This window comes from Parasteatoda tepidariorum, chromosome 2, assembly GCF_043381705.1.
Source record: "Parasteatoda tepidariorum isolate YZ-2023 chromosome 2, CAS_Ptep_4.0, whole genome shotgun sequence".
NCBI classification, from domain to species: Eukaryota; Metazoa; Arthropoda; class Arachnida; order Araneae; family Theridiidae; genus Parasteatoda; species Parasteatoda tepidariorum.
The window spans coordinates 42,851,915-42,870,706 of record NC_092205.1 but is presented as its reverse complement, the minus strand read 5'-3'; the positions used below and the strand labels follow the sequence as shown (position 1 = coordinate 42,870,706).

Sequence of the window (18,792 nt, the reverse complement as noted above, 5' to 3'; positions counted from 1 at the left end):
TGGAATAAATCCAGGGGGCATCCAATCAATTTTAAATAAGTCATCAATCTCAAACCCAGCTGAAATAGGTTTATTGTCCTTAGGTTCTTCATCAACTACTTTTTCTTCATTTACCTCTTCAATAGGCTTTTTCAACTCTTCTTCAGCTAAATTAAAAAATTAAATAGGTAAGGGTTTGAATGTAAAAGAAGCATTGTTAATGACATTAAAAGGAACAATTGGGAAATCACGATCCAATTATCCTACCAAGCAACAGATCACAGACACTGAATCAAGAGACATACTGCATTGTTATTTTTGCAATTTTTTTCTTAAATTTTAAGTAACTTTTATTTCTTAATTTGAAATTAATAATTAAGATATTAGCAGTTTTTAGATATCCAAATAAATTTTAAGTTCCATAATCCAGAAAAGTTTTGTTTGGTTTTCTTGAAGTTCTGTAGGTTGAGAGAGGGAAGGGAAGAGAAATGTTTTATTTTCTTCTGTGTGTCTGAAAGAATAGTTTTTCTGATAAGCAGCAGCCAATCAAACATTAAGGAATGGCATGGCTGATTTTGTTTTCTCATTGATTTCTGAGGGTATGGGGAAAATTCATTGCACATGCATATCAGTGAACAGAAAATGAAAGAAATACAAAGAAAAATATATCCCTATTCTTAATTAAGAAAATAAAGCGTGACGGAAATACAAAATATTAACTGGAATATGAAATCAAATAAAATAAGACTTTATTCAACAACAAAGTAGAAATATAGTTGAGCTGAATTTAATTATTTAGAAAATAATCCAAATAATTTAGTAAATTATAATTCCAATTCCAACAATATATAATTTAGACATTTATAGTGAATAAAATAATGGTTTCAATTTCAAAATACTTATAAAATTAGACAATATTATTCAAAGAAATAGATTAAGCAATTTGTTGTTGTTACATAATCTGACACAAATTTACTGAATATCCTAGTGTATTAGTCAACCGCTGAAAGAAAAAAAACTATGAAAATATTTTAAATTAAAAGTTGTACATTACTGTACGTAATGTACAACTTCTTTTAATAAATGATTTGTTTTCAAAAAATGACCAAGAAATATTACCTGTCATACCCCACTAGTGGGGTAAAATCAGGTACACACATTAACTCTGTAAGAAATTTAGAAACACTGGAATTTCAGTGAAAAAGTAGCAGATATTTCTATTTTGTATGCTAATTAAAGAAAATTATGCATGTAAAGCCAAGACCGTACTCAAGGGGGAGGGAGAAAGAGGGACAATTGTCCCTGGACTGTTGAGGGCCTGACCAGAATTTTTAACAAAAATGATAACGTTGATTAGTTAGTTTCTTTTTTAAAATAGAAAATTGTAGATAATTTCTTTATATCTATATGAAAACTACAAATTTATATAAATGGACTTCAAAAATTCTACAAAATTAGAATATAAGGCATTCTGTGCTTTGAGAAAGGGGCTGCAATAAATTTTGTCCCAAGACTCGCAAAACCTTTATTTAGCCTTTACCTTAAATGAAGTTATTTTTTTCCAACATTGAACTGCAGCTTTCGTAGGTCCAGCATAGAAACACATCAAAACTGGGGACAAAACTGTATTTCCTAGATTTAAACTAAAAGCACTGTTATTGAAATTTAACAGAATAGTGCTACTATATGACAAAATCTTATTTGTTAGGGTACAAATTTTTCGTAAACATATAATAAACTGGACTAAAAATAAATTTTGTAACTATAATGATCAATAAAAAAGGCTAGTTTAAAAACAAAAATACACTAGAGATCAAACACAGGAAAAATTTATTCAAAAAGAATCTATAAATTAATAAACACGGCAATATGGTAGTTTCTTCTTTTTGACTAGTAAAGTGTAATTCAGAATTTGTTTGCTAGAAAACAGACAATTTCAATACAATTGAGGTACACTGTCTCACCCCAGTAACCAGACTTAAACATTTCTCCCATGATCAGTAGAAAATTTAATTGAACTGTTCGAGCATTGAATCAATACAATGCAGCTGCAATACAAGTTGACAAACAATACAATGCAAGTTGTTTAATTTTTGTTTTTTTTTTCTGAATAACAGTAAAAGAAATCCCATTGTAGTTCACTTCAAAAAAGCAATCCTTTTGTATATATATATTTTGTTCCATTTATAAAAAAAAAATTGATGTAACATTCTGAAAGTTGGTAGCTAAACAGACACAACTATAGATATACACACTTAAAATAAGATAGAGCTTTTTCTTTCTTTTTTATAATCTATGAGTACATAAATTCAGATGTCAGGAAGAAAAATTTTTCTCTCAACAATTTAATAAAAAAATATAAACCTTTTTTCGTTGAACTATTATCTTCTGGTGGAGTGGTACTCGTGTCTTGCTTTTCGCCTTCCTCAGATTTTAGGCTTGAACGTCGTGAATTTTGTTTGCGTTTTGACTTTTTTGAGGGTTTTTTGTTTTCATCATCATTGTGAGGATCTTCAAATCCAACAAGCTCTATAGTTTCAGATTGACTAGTAGGACCACTACTAAACCATTCAGGTTCTATTTCATCAATGCGATCTCGTCCTTAAAAAACAAAGGTTAAATTAATTCTTAATGCATATTTTCATTTGTAATTTTTTTGAAAAAAAAAAAAAAAAAAAAAAAAAANAAAAAAAAAAAAAAAAAAAGAATTTTAATAGTTATTATAAAGTATAACTTATTATGGGCATAATATTTACCACTACGTGATCTTCTATCATTACGATTGTAACGATTAGAATAGCGACGCATGTCCTTCTCATTATCATCCTGATCAAATCTATCTCTACGCTCATTCCTATTGTTGCCATAGCCATACTCTCGATCACGTTCCCAGTCTCTTTGATCTCTCATAATTCGACCACTACCTATTCTTCTTGACGAGTCCCTAAAACTTAGAAACAAAGTAAATTAACATACAAAAATATGAATTTGAACTTTTAAACAAGAATTATAAATGATGTGTATTATTTAAACATCAATAACTAAATTTAATTATCTAGAGTTGAAAAAAACCCCAGATACAATGCATATTACATACCTGCCAACTTTTAATCCCTTCAACTACGATTTTTCCCAGTGGTATTGAAATAGAAATAAAATTTCAATTTTAAGCAACGAAATACGTTGTAACTGAAAAAGCTTGAGCTGAACAAGGTGAGAGTAACGCATNTTTTCCTTGAAATTTTATTTTTGCTTGTCAAGTCTTTGAATGAACTATAGTTATTTTTTAATTTTCCTAACTTTATGAATATGAAAGAAAAATCCTGACTTTTTCCTGACTTGATGAATATGTAAGAAAAATCCTGACATTTTAGCTTAATTTTAGAATATCCTGACTTTTGCAGGTTCTGCAGGTTTTCCTGACCGTGTAGGAACCCTGAAGAATTATAAATGATGTGTATTATTTAAACATCAATAACTAAATTTAATTATCTAGAGTTGAAAAAAAACCCAGATACAATGCATATTATTGAAATATCATACCAAAGTTCATAATTCAAAGTTAGAATCTTCAATAAATCACGTAAAACATGAATTTAAAAAACAAATCACTAACATGGATTACAAAATAAAAAGAATTGCAGTCATTTCTATCCTCTTTGAAGAAATAAATTTCTTCTGGGACAATTATTTTCACAATATAAGAAACTTGCCAACCTTGCTTTAATCAACAAGTAACTCAAATTTCACTTTGCAAAAGAAAAGTACCTTTCAGAGTCTCGACCATCCGTAGGGCTACCAGGTCTCCTTGCCAGTGAAGATTGAGGGATCACATGACAGCCCGTTCCAAAACTTCTACGCTGAGGACTTAGAACAATGTCATCCTTTTCCTCCTTGATACGTTCCTTAGGATCTGATGACTTTCGTTTATGGCCCAACATGTCATCTTGTCGCTCACGTTTCACCCTGGGTTCTTCTAATGGAAGAATGCGGTCACTTCTATGGTTCATAAACCAACGTTCAGGATCCCATTTTCCAGTTGAGCTGAAAAATAAAAATATGTAGCTTTGATTCATGGGAAAACACATAACTTTATCATTTAAGCTAAAAGTAATTAAGTTACAGTATAATCATGAAAACATTTCAACTTTTAATTTTACCAATAAAAATTACAACCCTTTCCACCACTTTTTAAAGCACATAAATTTTTTGTCTTTTCCATAACTAAAAATATTAAGCTACTTTGGCACTAAAGAATCAATTATTATCCTGTCACCCTTCTTTATCTTTTTATCCTTCTTTATCTCTTATCCATCATCACAAATTTACAAAACTACATCCTACTTTACATAAAAGCTGAAGCTTAATGACTGAAAACTACTTACTTGTTATAAGCAGGGTCTAAGCAAGCAGGCCGACTTTGAGACAATGGTAAAGTTGAGAATTTTATCAAATCATCCTAAAAATAAACAGAATATTAAAAGACACATGTTGAAAAAATTTATTCATATTTCTTTTCTTAAAAACATGTTCTCTAACCAAGTTACAGTGTATAACCCAGTGGTTACCAACTGGCGGCCTTTTCTTCTGGCCCACAAACTAAAATATATTAGTTGTCATTTTTTGCGGATAATTTTTGTAAAATTTTTATATGGGTTTAAAATACTTTTGTCATTTAAAAAAACCTAATATCTTCATTTCTGTGTAATTTAACATACCAATGGAGCAAAAGAATTTATTTCTCAGGTTTTGCACCCAAGAAAATATTTATTCAAATACAAAAATATCGTGTATATTGCTCTTTTTTATTTATTTATTATTATTTTTTTTTGTATTTAATGAACATAATTTAGCATGTGCGTATCAGAAATTTTCTCGAAGAAGTTCTCCAATTTAAATTTTGAAACCACTCATTTTGGATGAAATTATTTACATCTGTAAATATCTATTATCTGGTGGTTACAGCAGACAAACCTCAATTTCCTCATTGAACATTTTGTGTGTTACTATGCAAGTTTTAATACCAACCTTTTTAAAGTTTTATATTTTAACAATTAGATATCTGTTGCGTATTAATTGTTTCATACATAGGTGCACATTAAACTTATTGTAGCCAGAATTTTTTAATATGCAATTAAATCTATATATATATTTCTCTTACACGGCGACAAAAAAAAGCCTCATTACAACTCTCCGAATGGCAACGCTAGAAAATCGACCAATGATTGCCGCTAAAAATGTCATGCCAAATCTAGCTGAGATGGCACAACATATAGCGCTTTTAAAAACGGAAACTGAAATAACCAGAGAAAACATAAGCTAGGCAGAAGTGAGTAGTCTTTGTCGATAGATCTCTATTTTAGTATTTTGTCGAAAGCGCTTTTTTTCACGAATTTAGTTGTTTTACTAGAATTTATTTGTTTATGCAGGTTTTTCCATTGCAATTCACTTATTTAAATTTTTAATAGACTTAATTATAGCCAAAATTTTAACCTTTTTAAAGAGATATCAGTTTTAGAAATTTTATCTTAAGATTTTATACTATAGCACATTTCTAATAGGTTTAACGAATTACATGTCATTTATTTGAATTCAAATTTATTTTAATGATTTAGTATTTACTAAAAAGATGTAATTTCTTTTAAAAAAAAAAGTTGTTATATGGATTTGAATTCTTAGAATTTTGTGCATTTGCAATGCACCTAAGTTAGTAGCGAGCGAAGGGAGTTTGGTTTGCGAAGCAAACCATATAAGATGGCGCAGCCCAATAGTATTTGTAAAAATCTACTTATTTTAATTTGTAAATCAATATTTTTGTTTCGTACAACTTGATAAAAATCTGACAGTAATATTTAATGTTCCTTCAACCATAAAAGAGTCCTATATAAAATTTTGATTAAGTTACGGCCCGCCATTTAACTGGCGTTTCTAATTGAGGTCCCCCAGGCCAGCAAGTTTGAAAGAAAAAAAAANCCCCAGGCCAGCAAGTTTGAAAAAAAAAAAAAAAAAAAAAAACCCTGGCATAACCTCTTTTAGAGGTCATTGAAAGGAAATTTAAAAGTGAAGTAAAATTTGTCAGTGTCAATTTATTGTTGTAACAAGAATATAATACTGATAAATTCTTTTAACGAAGTTTAAAGCATGTTAACAAAGTACAATTGTATTATTTTTGTACTATAAGAATTCTTTTTCTTCAATTCTTTCTTTTTCGAAAAAAACTTTTTGTTGATTTGGCACTTCTAAATTTGTAATTTTATATCTAATTTCCGCATTTTTTTTCTTCAGAATTTAATGAAATAAACTTAAAAAAAAAAAAAAAAAAACATTTTACTTTTCAAATTCAGCAGTTTTTAAGCTATTTTTAGTGAGAAGATAAAAGCTGCATACAAGTCTGATAGTGCCCCCTTCCCTCAAAAAAAGATCATGCATGTGATACATTTTCTCCAAAAGAAACACTTCTCTAGATACAATTGCAACAATTTTTCACAAAAGTAAAATTTTTTTATATTTAATACAATATTATGATTAGCAAACTTGATTGTGGTATAATTGTATTTTTTTTACCTTGAAAAAGAGTTTTAAAAATAGTGCCACTATAGGACAAAATTCTTATTATTTGTTAGGGTACAAATCTTTTGTAAACGTATAATAAACTGGACTAAAAATAAATTTTGTAACTGTAATGACCAATAAAAAAGGCTAATTGAGATTAGAAAGGATAATTAAGATTTTTAAAACCTCTTATAATTTACTTAATATATAAATGACTTAAGGATGAAATATATTCCCTATTAAATTGTGAATCTTATTTAATTCTATAATGTTTTTCTATAATTTACATTCTAATGTATAGAATATTTTCCCCTTAATTTTCATTTTAAAAGTAGAAAAGTTTTTGCTAGAATTTGTTAAAATGGGCTTTTGTAATATGTAATATGTTTATAAAAACATTGGTAAAAATAATGGGCTTTTTACTCATTATTGTTTACCAATGTTTTTATTTATTTTGATTAATTTGAGATTTTTTAATAATTATTATAAAGTAATAAATATTTAAAAAAAAAATTAATCAGTTTTGTATCTTAATTTTTACTGAAATACAATGCTTAAAAGAGCTTAATTTTATACAATATATTAAAGTTAACTGATAAAATTTTTGTGTCTAGAATACTGATTATTACATCAAAATTCGTATAACAGCTGTCAACATGTCTATCTAAATACTAGGGCATGCGACACTTCATTCAAAAAAGGTCGTGCACTTCTAAATAAAAATATTAGCAATTGTTCCATGTCTATTTCTCATTTACAAGCAATTTCAAAACTTTTCTAGTGTTTCAATAGCGTTTAAAAACAGAAAATTTACTTTTTATTCAGTACTTGAAGTAAAAAAGCTGCCAGAATTATAAAAAATATTATCTGTTTAAAAAATATGAAAAAATTTTCTTACATTATCTAAAAGTACTAATGAAAATTAAATTCCTATAAAATTTGAAAGAAAATTAAAAAATTAATTCATGTTTAGTGTGTCTCCTACAAAAGATTGACCAGGTTTGAAATTATAAAATTATCTTTACATACATGTACAAATGTTTCTAATTTATAAAAATTTTTTATACACATAATACCTTGGAGTATTGTAACGAAGGCATTACTGCAGGCGAGCTTCGTTTACTTCCAGATGAGCTGCGAGATGGAGGCCTACTATTATTAAAATTCTCCAGATGCTCGGACATACTATCATCTGAAATAAAATTTTATTTTAATTATAATATAAAATATATCACAAAACATAGAGTGTCATTATTTAGGTTTTAATAAAACTATAAATGTTTTAATAAAACTATAAATATAAGATTACAGTCAGTAGGTAATGTGTACGTTTTGTATTGTAATCCAGGCAGAGAAGATTACTTGAACAGATTTTCAACAAAAAAAAAAGACTTAAAATCTTAATAACTTAAGTTATTACAGCGAACAAAAAATATAAATATCTTACAATGAAAATTAAGTGTTATCATGGTGCGCAGCCAAAATTTTTAACAAAAACTAAGCACTTTTCAAGTACTTTTTCAAGCACTTAAAAAATATTTTTAATTACTTTCCAAAAATAATCATAATTAGGATCTGTACAGCAATAAAAATTATTTTTATCTATCGTTTAAAGTTCTTAATTTATAAACATAAAATCAATAAAATGTAAAAACATTTTCAAAAACTTTGCATAAACATGATAAAATAAATAGTTTCTGATAAATATTGCAGAGAAAATTGTGAAAATCATGCATTTCTTGAAATTTAGAATGAGAATCGACACGGCAAAGAAAAAAATACCTTTTTAAAAGATAGAAAATTAAGCACTTTTTACAAACCCCGAAATAAAAAAAAAGACCTTTATGAGCTTTCAAAAAAACATAATTTCCTTTTGAAAGCACTTCAGCAATTTTTTAAAAAGCTACACCTTTAAGCAATTTTTTAAAGAACTATGCACCCTGGTTATTTGGTAGAAAGCTAAAAGATTTAAAAGCAAAACCAGTAAAATTACAGTATAAAATTGAAACATATTAGATAATATAAATTGCAATTATGGTAAGTTTCACGTTTTTACAGAGACATTTTTTTCATTTTTATTACCAAACCCAATTTTAAGAAAAACTCATAAGAAAGGCACTATTTTTCTGGTCGAATAAGTATTTAAACATAATAAATGATTTATTCACTGATAACAAAACAATTTTATACTTTAAATTTCTATTTGATTCTTGGCTCTAGGTAGTCTATACAATGTCTAACGCATCAAGCTTTTAAATTTCATTGAATACTCTTATCTTAGAACTTTGACTTATTTAATATACCATAGAATCATAGTATATTTTTCGTATAAATATGTTTGGGCAATTTTAGACAACAAAATAAAAGCAGGTTAAAACTTGTCTTGGCATGTCCTAATCAAATATAAATAAAACTTCAAAATAGAATACTGTGAAGTAAAAGTTCTATATTATATATAAATAACTTATATAAAAACAATATAATTTAGTTTATAATAAACACTTCTGGGCCATTCTCCTGTTATGCACGGGACATTTGCAGGCCTTTGAAGTTTATAAAAATAGTAAAATAATGGGGTAATTAATTTTTTTTTACAATTCAATTCAAAACAAGTCTGTATCTTAAAGACTGCATAGAAAACAAATAAAAAATTAAAGTTTAAATACTTGAAAAGGGATTTAATATAGTCGTTATGCACGGGACTCAGAAAAAAGATTTATTTCTACCCTGACTTCTATTTTTCATAAACTCTGTGAATTTAAAACTTGTATATTGTCATTATATTTTTTTCTTAGCTGATAAATATTACTTCTATTAAATTATGCTGGATGTTTTCCAAATACATTATTTGATAAAATTCTAAATTTATTTTATTTGTGTTATGCACGGGACATACCTAATGTTATGCACGGGACATNGTAAATATGTTGATTATAACAAGAAAACTTAAAAAGTACAATGCTAAATTTTAAGAATTGATTCCATAATAAAAATTTAAATATAACTATTATTGTATCTCATTTTTTAAGATTTAACCTATGTACTTTATTATTGAATAAATTAAAAATATGTACAAGTAGGATAAAAATTGAGGTTTGGAGTGTTTACAGTGGAGAATGGCCCTTCTAAATAAATTGAGTTAAGAGAATTGCTAGAATACTCTTCATTTTCTCAATAATGTTAAGAAGATAAATTCCAAATAAGAAAATGTATATTTTAACAAGTAAAAATTTATTTCTGGAGGTTAATATAATTGTTAATATTTTAGCTGTTTTTCAACTTTTTGTATTAAGTTCTTTAAATTAAAAATTTTCCTAAAAAAAAACTTATACAAGCAATCTGTAATTTCCTACATAATTCTTAGAAGCAATCTTAGATCCTAAAATAACAATATTCAGCATTATATAGTACAAAGTAATAGATTTAAAATATACTACTTAAATTGATTAAATATCTATCAAGTAAACTTGAAAAAACTGGTAATAATTTCTATTCTTATGGGAATAAAAAAAAAATCATTTTAAAGCTATGCTAATAAAGTTTATTTTATTTAGTTAAAAAAAAAAAAAAGACTGATGGCAAANAAAAAGACTGATATTTTACAAAAACTTGACAACCAATATATTAACTAATATTGGACATTCTACACCAACAAAGGGTTCTCAAAATGGTTAAGTGTATATCGATATTAAATTGAGGCAAATATCTATCTAATTTTCCAAAAACACCACTGTGATTTTAAGGACTGAATGAATATTATAGCGAACACATCAACTGTCAACAAAATGAAAACAATTGGCACAATAGAATTTAGTATATTAGGCCTATTCGTCAGTAAAAGAGTTCAATTAAATCTTGTTAAAAAATGAGAAAAAATCATTAGTAGGAAATGAAATAATAAAATTTATTTTATATTTGAGATATTCAATACCCTATGCCTTTGTAAAATGGATAAATGTCAAAACAACACTAACAACACGTAACATTATGACATTCTACTATGGTTAACAAACAGACTGATGCCTACAATATTTAACATAAGTTAAACATTAGAAAATTTAATTTTTTAAAATTATATAAATGTTATTTTTTACCATCAGGAGTGCCACCGTTTATAATTTCACCTTCTGTCAACTGACGAACCATGGCCATCTTTCGCACGTAATGAAGAGGTCGTTTAAAAACTCTATTTACAGATACACAGAAAAAAGTGACGTAACAATATATTTACACAATATAAATGTATATACACTGTACAATAAGACTCTATACAATATTACACAATAGGACGCATCATTCAATTACAAACAACAAATTACGCACACAACTATTTAATGATGCAAAAATAGAAATGTCGGAAGGTGCTCAGAACCCGGATGCTATAGCTAAACCAGCTGAGCAGTCTCCATGTATATTTTCAACAAGGGAACGATTCCGTGGAAGGAAAAAAATGACAACAGCGCCACACAATCTACCGTTACATCAAAATAATCAGTAATAAATGCTTTATTATCAAAGAAATATAAATAAATGGCAGACAAAAGCTGAACCAGAAAATCTAAGTATATTTAAAATTAACTGAGAGCCATTGGAAAAGGTGATTAAATTGATTTAGTGAAGAAATCGCCGAACCAATTTAACCTCTTTTGATTGGTGAATAGGGACGTTTGCATATTTTAGTAACAACAGTAGAAGCATTCCACTTAAATTTTTTTTTTTAATAGAGAGTTTTATCAAAAACTAATGTAACCGTAACTCTTTTCAATATTTGTTTATTTTGAAAACTGGCGAGTGCGAAAATTTCAAATATATTTTTGAAATAAAAAGCTCTTAATTTGATTGTAAGACAATACTTTTTTGTTCTATCATATTTATACAAAAGTAGTAGACCGATGTCTGAGAAGAGAAATCTCGATCAAATTGAATCAGAAGATAGCAGCAATGATGAATGCATTGGACCTTCGCTATCTGAAGCTGCTCCTGTTAAAAAGCGCAAAACATTACAGTTCGAGCAGATGTATTTGAAAAACATTCCTGATAAGGAATCATACGAGAAAAGTTATATGCATCGAGATGTCATTTCTCACATTGCAGTGACTAAAACTGATTTTGTAATAACGGCTAGTGTCGATGGTCATATGAAATTTTGGAAGAAAAATGAAGATGGAATCGTGTTTGTAAAGCACTTTCGTGCCCACCTCGGTAATATCCAATGTATCAGTGTAAATTCTTCAGGATCACTTTTATGTTCCATTTCAAATGATAAATCATTGAAAGTGTTTGACGTTGTAAACTTTGATATGATTAATATGATTAAGCTCAACTATGTACCTGGATACTGTGAGTGGGTACACAGTGCTGGTCATGCAATTGCAGCTGTTGCTGTATCCGTTCAAGGATCTAAAGTAATAAATATCTATGATGGTCGCGAGATTAATGATCCTCTGCATGTCATTGATAGGTTGCATGCTACTGCCATTACAACGATTAAATACAACCCTACGTATGAAGTTGTGGTGTCTTGTGACCGTAATGGTATGATTGAGTATTGGTGTGGTATGAAAAGAGATTTCAAGTTTCCTAAATGTGTTAATTTTGACTCTAAATTAGATACTGATTTATACGAGCTTGTAAAAAATAAAACTTATTCTATTGATCTTACTTTTTCCCCCAAAGGTGACCAATTTGCACTCCTCTGTGCGGACCGTAAGATAAGGCTGTTTCGTTTTCTGACTGGAAAAATGATAAGAGTTTACGATGAAAGCTTGCAACAATTATCTGAGTTGCAACAAACCAGGCAGCTGTTACCAAATATGGAATTTGGACGTCGTATGGCAATCGAGAGAGACGTTGAAAAAACAGAAGCATTTGATTCTGCTGGTATTTTGTATGACGAAAGTGGACATTTCATTCTTTATCCCACTATGATAGGAATAAAAGTTATAAACATTGAAACAAATCGTTGTGTTAGGCTTATTGGTAAGAATGAAAATATAAGACCTTTAAAGCTAGCTCTTTATCAGGGCATTCCTAATAAGTCTAAAGCTGCCATTACTGTTGAGATGACAGCTTCGGAAAATCCAGCATTACAAAATATTTCAAGTGATCCTACATTATTTTGTACTGCCTTTAAGAAAAATAGATTTTATTTATTCACGTCTAGGGAGCCAGATGATACAAAAAGTGTTGACGCTGAGAGGGATATATTTAATGAAAAACCTTCCAAGGAAGACATAATTGCTGCTACAGAATCCTCAAGTCAACAGGTGTTATATCATAATTGTATAATTCATACTACTCTAGGAGATATGCACTGTAAACTTTTTCCTAAAGAATGTCCTAAAACTGTTGAAAACTTTTGTGTTCACAGTAAAAACAATTATTACAATGGACATATATTTCACAGAGTGATTAAAGCATTTATGATACAAACAGGTGATCCTACTGGTACAGGAACTGGGGGAGAATCTATTTGGGGTGGAGAATTTGAAGATGAATTTCATCCTACTTTGAAGCATGATCGACCATATACTCTTAGTATGGCTAATGCTGGTCCCAACACCAATGGGTCACAATTTTTCGTTTCTGTCATTCCAACCCCATGGTTAGACAATAAACATACTGTTTTTGGACGTGTCACCAAAGGAATGGAAGTATGTCAAAACATCAGTACTGCAAAAACTAATCCAAAAACAGATAAACCATATGATGACATTAAAATTATAAATATTACATTGAAGTAAAACAATGTAAATAAATTTAACTGAGGTCAATAATTTTGCTATCCAGAGAAAATTTTTAAATCAAATTACCTGTTCCTTAAATTTTGTTTATAAATGTCATTATGCTTAATTAAAAAATTTTGTTTGAACTGTGCATGACTAATCTGTTTTGCAATTAAATGTTTAATATTTTATTTCCTTCTTTAATATTAAAATTAATTTTCCCAGATAAATATGTGCTTTTATTTCAGAAGAGGAAATAAATAAATGAAAGTGTTAAAAAAAATACTTATCATAAATGTAACATGTTTGTAGGATTACACAGAAAATTTAAAGGAAAAAAAAGGCTTTTCTATATTGTAGACAGGGTTGGGGTTTTAGACGTCCTAAACTGGTTTTGGACAGGACACATGGGTTTTACTGTCCTAAACTGGATAAAACTGCCTTAAACTGGGTAAAACTGTCCTAAACTGGGTAAAACTGTCCTAAACTGGGTAAAACTGTCCAAAACCTTGAACTTTGGTAAAAGGTAAAAATTCGATAGGTGTAACCATTGTACACATAATAATTACACGTATCAATAGATATTTGATATTTTTTATACAATTTACTTTAACTTATCAAAAGAAAATATAATATAGAAAAAGGCTCATAATTTTTTAAGCTCCATAATCAGGGTTGGGTTCTTGACGTCAAAAAGTGGTTTTTGACATGACATGGGTATAATACTGGTTTAAACCGTCAAAAACCCGTCAAAAATGTCAAAAACTGAAGTTTGCCATGAAAATATATAAACTTCAAAACTNAACAATTTTTTAATGTTACATAATAAAGATATTTTAGATTCCAAGTGGTGTTTATCTTGTATATTTTATTATTTATGCTACTTTAACTTTAAGCATTACTAAGAAAGTTTTTGTCAGTTTTCATAAAATTTATGAAGCTATTAAATCTGATATCTTCTTGTTCCACATACTTGCGAGATCAGTTGTTAAAATTCCATGGTCGAATTCATAATCCCTAATTTCAACCAGAGGGGCATGCTGTGTTCCTATCAGTTAGACCATAAGGGACCTAATGTAAATATTTTAAAATTTTTTTGTCACTTCTTTATGGACTCGGCAGCCCTTAAAGGGCCAAGTCTTTCAGGTTTTTTTTGCATTCTGCTCTCTTTCTTTCCAGTTTTTCACTTTAAGTTCTTTGAAATCTCCATTTATAAAGAAATCCATCTTAGTCTTGGCCTGCCTCTAGTTCGTGTTCCTATCAATTTAAAATGAAAGAGTGGGTGTTAAAGAGAATAGTCTCATTGGACAGATGGAGCTTGATGTGGTTTACTCATATAATGGACAATATCTGCCTATCTCTTCAACCTGTATGACTCATTATTATATCCATTTCTCCATATATCATTGTTACCACTGCACCCAGAATTCTTCTTAAAACTTTTCTCATGAGGATGGCTAGTGTATTCTCTTGATTTTCTCATAGCTTAAGTTTCTCAGCCATACCTGAGCTCAGATGGTCTTACGTAACATGATTTATGTTTTCCTTTTTACTTACTTTGATTTGTAGAATGTAGAAAATGATTGTAGAAAAATTCTATATCCATTTGGACAAAGATTAAAAGCTACAATGCATCGCTTTATGTTCTGACTGTTTATGTTTTAGTCCATTTATCACAGATTGTTTTTAATACTTTTTGTCTTACACTATTTATTAATATACTGACAGCATTTCTACTGTACTTCCGAAATTACGGGTCTCGTGGCCCAGGATTTCCAAGTTTGTGGGTACTTTTTTACTAAAAGCGGAACCTTATTTCAAATATGACTTCTCTACCTCCTTATCCATTTCTATATGCATATTCATAATTCTTCTATCTATTGATAGACAAGCTAAGAATTTAAAAACTAGAAGAGAAATATTTGAACAATCAAGGTTTTTAATTAGGATTTGTCAATCACCTGCATCAAGTAAAAGCAACGATATAATTTGATACTCAAAATTATTCGAATTTTATTCTTTATCTATTAATAGTAAACAAAACTAAAAATTTTTTATATGCATTTAAAGTTTAAAAATTGTGTTTGCGTACATCTACTGGCTTGCTATTATTTTTGTTTCAGTCCTGGAGAATTATACATCCCCTGGGACACATCATTATTTTTCTCTTTTTCTCAATGATTTTTGGCATATTTGATGTGTAAGTGGAATCACTCTACTGATATATGACACATTTAAAGTTCTTCAGTAAAATGTGAAGATTGTTATTGGAAAGCTTTTGAACAAGGATTCGCACAATTAACAGCATTTATCAAAGCTCTTTCACCACGAAAAATAAAACAGCCATGGTTTAGGTGCCTTATACTTAAGGGAAAGCTTCAATTTTAAACTATACCATTTAGCTGTAAAGAATTTTCTGGACTTTAGAATGGACAAATAACTTAAATATTTTAAAAGTTTTCAAATGCTTTTAAAAATGGCTAGTTTGGTAAGAAATGATGATAATGAAGATAAAAACTATCAAAATCAATAAATAATTCCCAATTTTGTAAATTTTTTATGAGCTTGGGGAATGCACCATTGAAATATTTCTTTATGTTGATGTTATGCAACATTTTTAGTATTATCACAGAGAACATTGGCTAAAGATGCACTAAACTTGATCTAACAGTAATGAATAACTGTAACAAACTCACAACAGTTATGAAAATTGCATATTATTCGCAAAAAAGCATTATTTCATACGATGAAAGAGCCTTAAAAAAACAGCCTTATCTATTTATATAATCAATATATAGGCTAAAATATGATACAGTTTTTTTAGCACAGTTCATAAATTGAATTACCTTTATATCAAAAAATTCTTTTCAAGCATATCATTAATATTGTTCCAAATTTCAATCAGCATTGCCAAATCAAATATATATCATATAAAATAGACCACTTTTTCAATCAATAAATATTGATTGAAAGAGAAGGAAAACGATTATTTCTCATTTATGATAAATTAGTCCCCTGGAGATATTTGTGTTTTTTTTAGCTTAATGCAGTAATGCCAAGTTAATTGTTTGCAGAGAGGGTGAAGAGAGCAATAGCCCCAAGGAACCAGCCAAAGTTAACACATATTTGATCAATAAGGACAATAAAGCTTTAAATTTATTGCTTTCATTTTTATCTTGATCTCTAGCAAAATATTTCATGAAGATCGATGATTTTCAAACAAATTACCCATGAAGTTTGGGTGATTAAAATTTAAATATTCTTAATATTTAAGAAAAACTTAAGAATACTTTTTTGGAAATAATAGTTTTTTTTTACCATCCAAAAATGTCTGCATTCATTTACATAAAATTGAAATGAAAGAAGAGAATTAGATTTTGATAAATATATATCTGTTTCAAAATTATTTTTATTTACTGACATAAATTCTTTGGCGATTAGTTACCAAATTTGAATTTTTGAAAATGCTAGTATTTTTAAATCCTTTCTTTTTTAAAAGATAAGTAGAAGAGGTGAAAAAGTTTTGAAAAATATACAATTTTAAAGCAGTTGTTGAGTTCCATCAAATATATTTCAGCGAATAAAATAATAAAAATATTAATTGGTGACTTAATAGAAATCTGGCATTTGTATTTTTAAAAGTTCAACTAGAGATACAGGAAAAGTAGAATTTGTATCCAGGGAAACCTTTAATTTTGATTAATGATTTTCTAAAATATGCTTAGTTTCAATTTTATCCATGAACAGTTCAGATTATCTGAACTAATCAATTTTTGTTCATATCTAAGCATTAAAATTGTTGTAATAGTGATTTTTTTTTTGATAAAGTTTAAAATGATGTTTCGTTTATATATTAAATGTTTTAGCTTTGATTTGAATCTGGAAAAAAATTTTGTAAGTTCGTTTGTAATTATTGTTATCCAAAAGTTTTTAGAAAGATGGAAAAAATATATATAATGTTGTTTTTGAAAAGGAAAGAGTATTTATTTTGTAATTAGTTGATAATTAATTTCTTTAGAGACAAATTAAAATTTGTTTTGACTGACAGATGGCAGCACTTTAATAAAAGGTTTAATATTTATTGAGGAATTATTTCTTTTTCTATTTTCCTTTCTATTTCTTTTCTCGATTTTTTTTTTAAAAGCAAAATATTTTTCCTGTTTCGAAAAAAAAAAAAAAAAAGGAAGGCAAATTTTATTTTGTTAATGAATCTAACTATGTGAGTTCGTTATCAAAATTTTCTTTCCAAATTATTTTTATATTACAACAATTATTATTATTTTAAATGTTTGTTTAAAAAATTAACCTGTGAAATTTTATAGTAAAACATATGTAATGATAAGGCAATAAAATGCCGAGGCTAGCAAAATTTCTTTTCATAAAAATAATATACTACGGAAAAAAAAATTACTCTCATTATAATCCGCTGAATAAATCTCGAGTGAAGATTTAAAAATACGATTCTTTTGAAATTTTTTAAGTCGGAAACTTGTTTAAAATTTGTATTTTGACCTTTTAAATGATTTTAATTTAAGAAGGAAGAAAAATGATTTTAATTTAATTGAAGATAATTTTTTTTGTACCTTACTAATTATAAAATTTTTTGACAGTTNATTGTGGCGTAACTACCACTACGAATATTAAACATCGATTCACTGGTATATAAGACATGCTAACTTGATTCAATCCTGAGGTACCTTTTGTTAATAGATAAGTTCAAAATGAAGATAAAACAAAGGAAAATTACAGACATATGAAAAAAGGGAGGAAAAGAAAAATAATAATAAAAAAATAACAAACAACTGGAAAAAAAAGGATAAATTTTTTTAAAAAATCCGGAAAATAAAAGATATAATCTTTTCATCAGCCCACACAATTATATCCGCAAAAAAGAGTGCATTCTGATATTGTATCGATATAGCCAAAGCAAAATATATAATTTTTTTTTATGATCATGGATAAATTCATGATTTTATTTTTTGCCTCGGTGTAAAAGATTTGCTTGGTGACTCTAATGGGATTGCTTTACCTTTAGCAATTGCTAGATTGCAATGTTTTCCAAAAATAGTAATTTAAAACCAATGCGTTTCTGTTATTGCAACAAATTTGGTCCGTTCAAATGTGTTTCATAATTACATTTACTAAATTAAAAAAAAAGCTAGCTGTACTATTTTTGTTTTATTTAAAGCTGCAATATTTTTAAGACTTTACAGCTTTTAAATATAGTAGCTTACCTGGACGGGTTTTTTATGGTCTGAAGACAGTGTTCTCCTAACTCAACAAGGTCCCCTAGAGAGCATAAAAAAAGTTTAACTCCTTATAAAAAAATTAAACATCCCGCTCAATTTAGAATATTTATAAGGATCCAATTACATTTAATAACGTTTGATTTATATATATAATAAAAAATATTAACTTCTTCCTTTTAACTCTTAAATGTATTTTCTCTTTCTATCTTTTTAAGAAGGCTCTGTCGTCACTCTAACTAATGCTTTTTTTTAAATAATTTTTTAAATTTTTTTCTTTTTACAAATAA

General features: G+C 27.9%; 2 protein-coding genes across 3 annotated transcripts in view; one reads left to right on the top strand and one right to left on the bottom strand.

The window, feature by feature from the left end:
• The window catches only part of LOC107445990 (eukaryotic translation initiation factor 4E transporter), a 30,555-nt gene extending 19,346 nt beyond the window's left edge, over positions 1-11,209 (bottom strand). The window contains exons 1-7 of one of the 2 annotated variants that reach the window (XM_016060515.3): positions 10,626-11,209; positions 7,608-7,723; positions 4,365-4,438; positions 3,748-4,023; positions 2,736-2,929; positions 2,344-2,580; positions 1-146 (exon numbers count right to left, since the gene is read on the bottom strand). In XM_016060515.3, the coding sequence (XP_015916001.2) occupies positions 1-146; positions 2,344-2,580; positions 2,736-2,929; positions 3,748-4,023; positions 4,365-4,438; positions 7,608-7,723; positions 10,626-10,683 (1,101 nt within the window). In that variant the 5' untranslated portion in view covers positions 10,684-11,209. The remainder of the gene's footprint in view (positions 147-2,343; positions 2,581-2,735; positions 2,930-3,747; positions 4,024-4,364; positions 4,439-7,607; positions 7,724-10,625) is intronic. The other variant, XM_043047674.2, reaches the window with a different exon arrangement.
• On the top strand, positions 11,046-13,402 carry LOC107445991 (peptidylprolyl isomerase domain and WD repeat-containing protein 1). Its single transcript, XM_016060518.3, has one exon. The coding sequence runs from the start codon at positions 11,424-11,426 to the stop codon at positions 13,272-13,274; it is 1,851 nt and encodes a 616-aa protein (XP_015916004.1). The 5' UTR covers positions 11,046-11,423; the 3' UTR covers positions 13,275-13,402.
• The last annotated feature ends 5,390 nt before the right edge of the window (positions 13,403-18,792 follow it).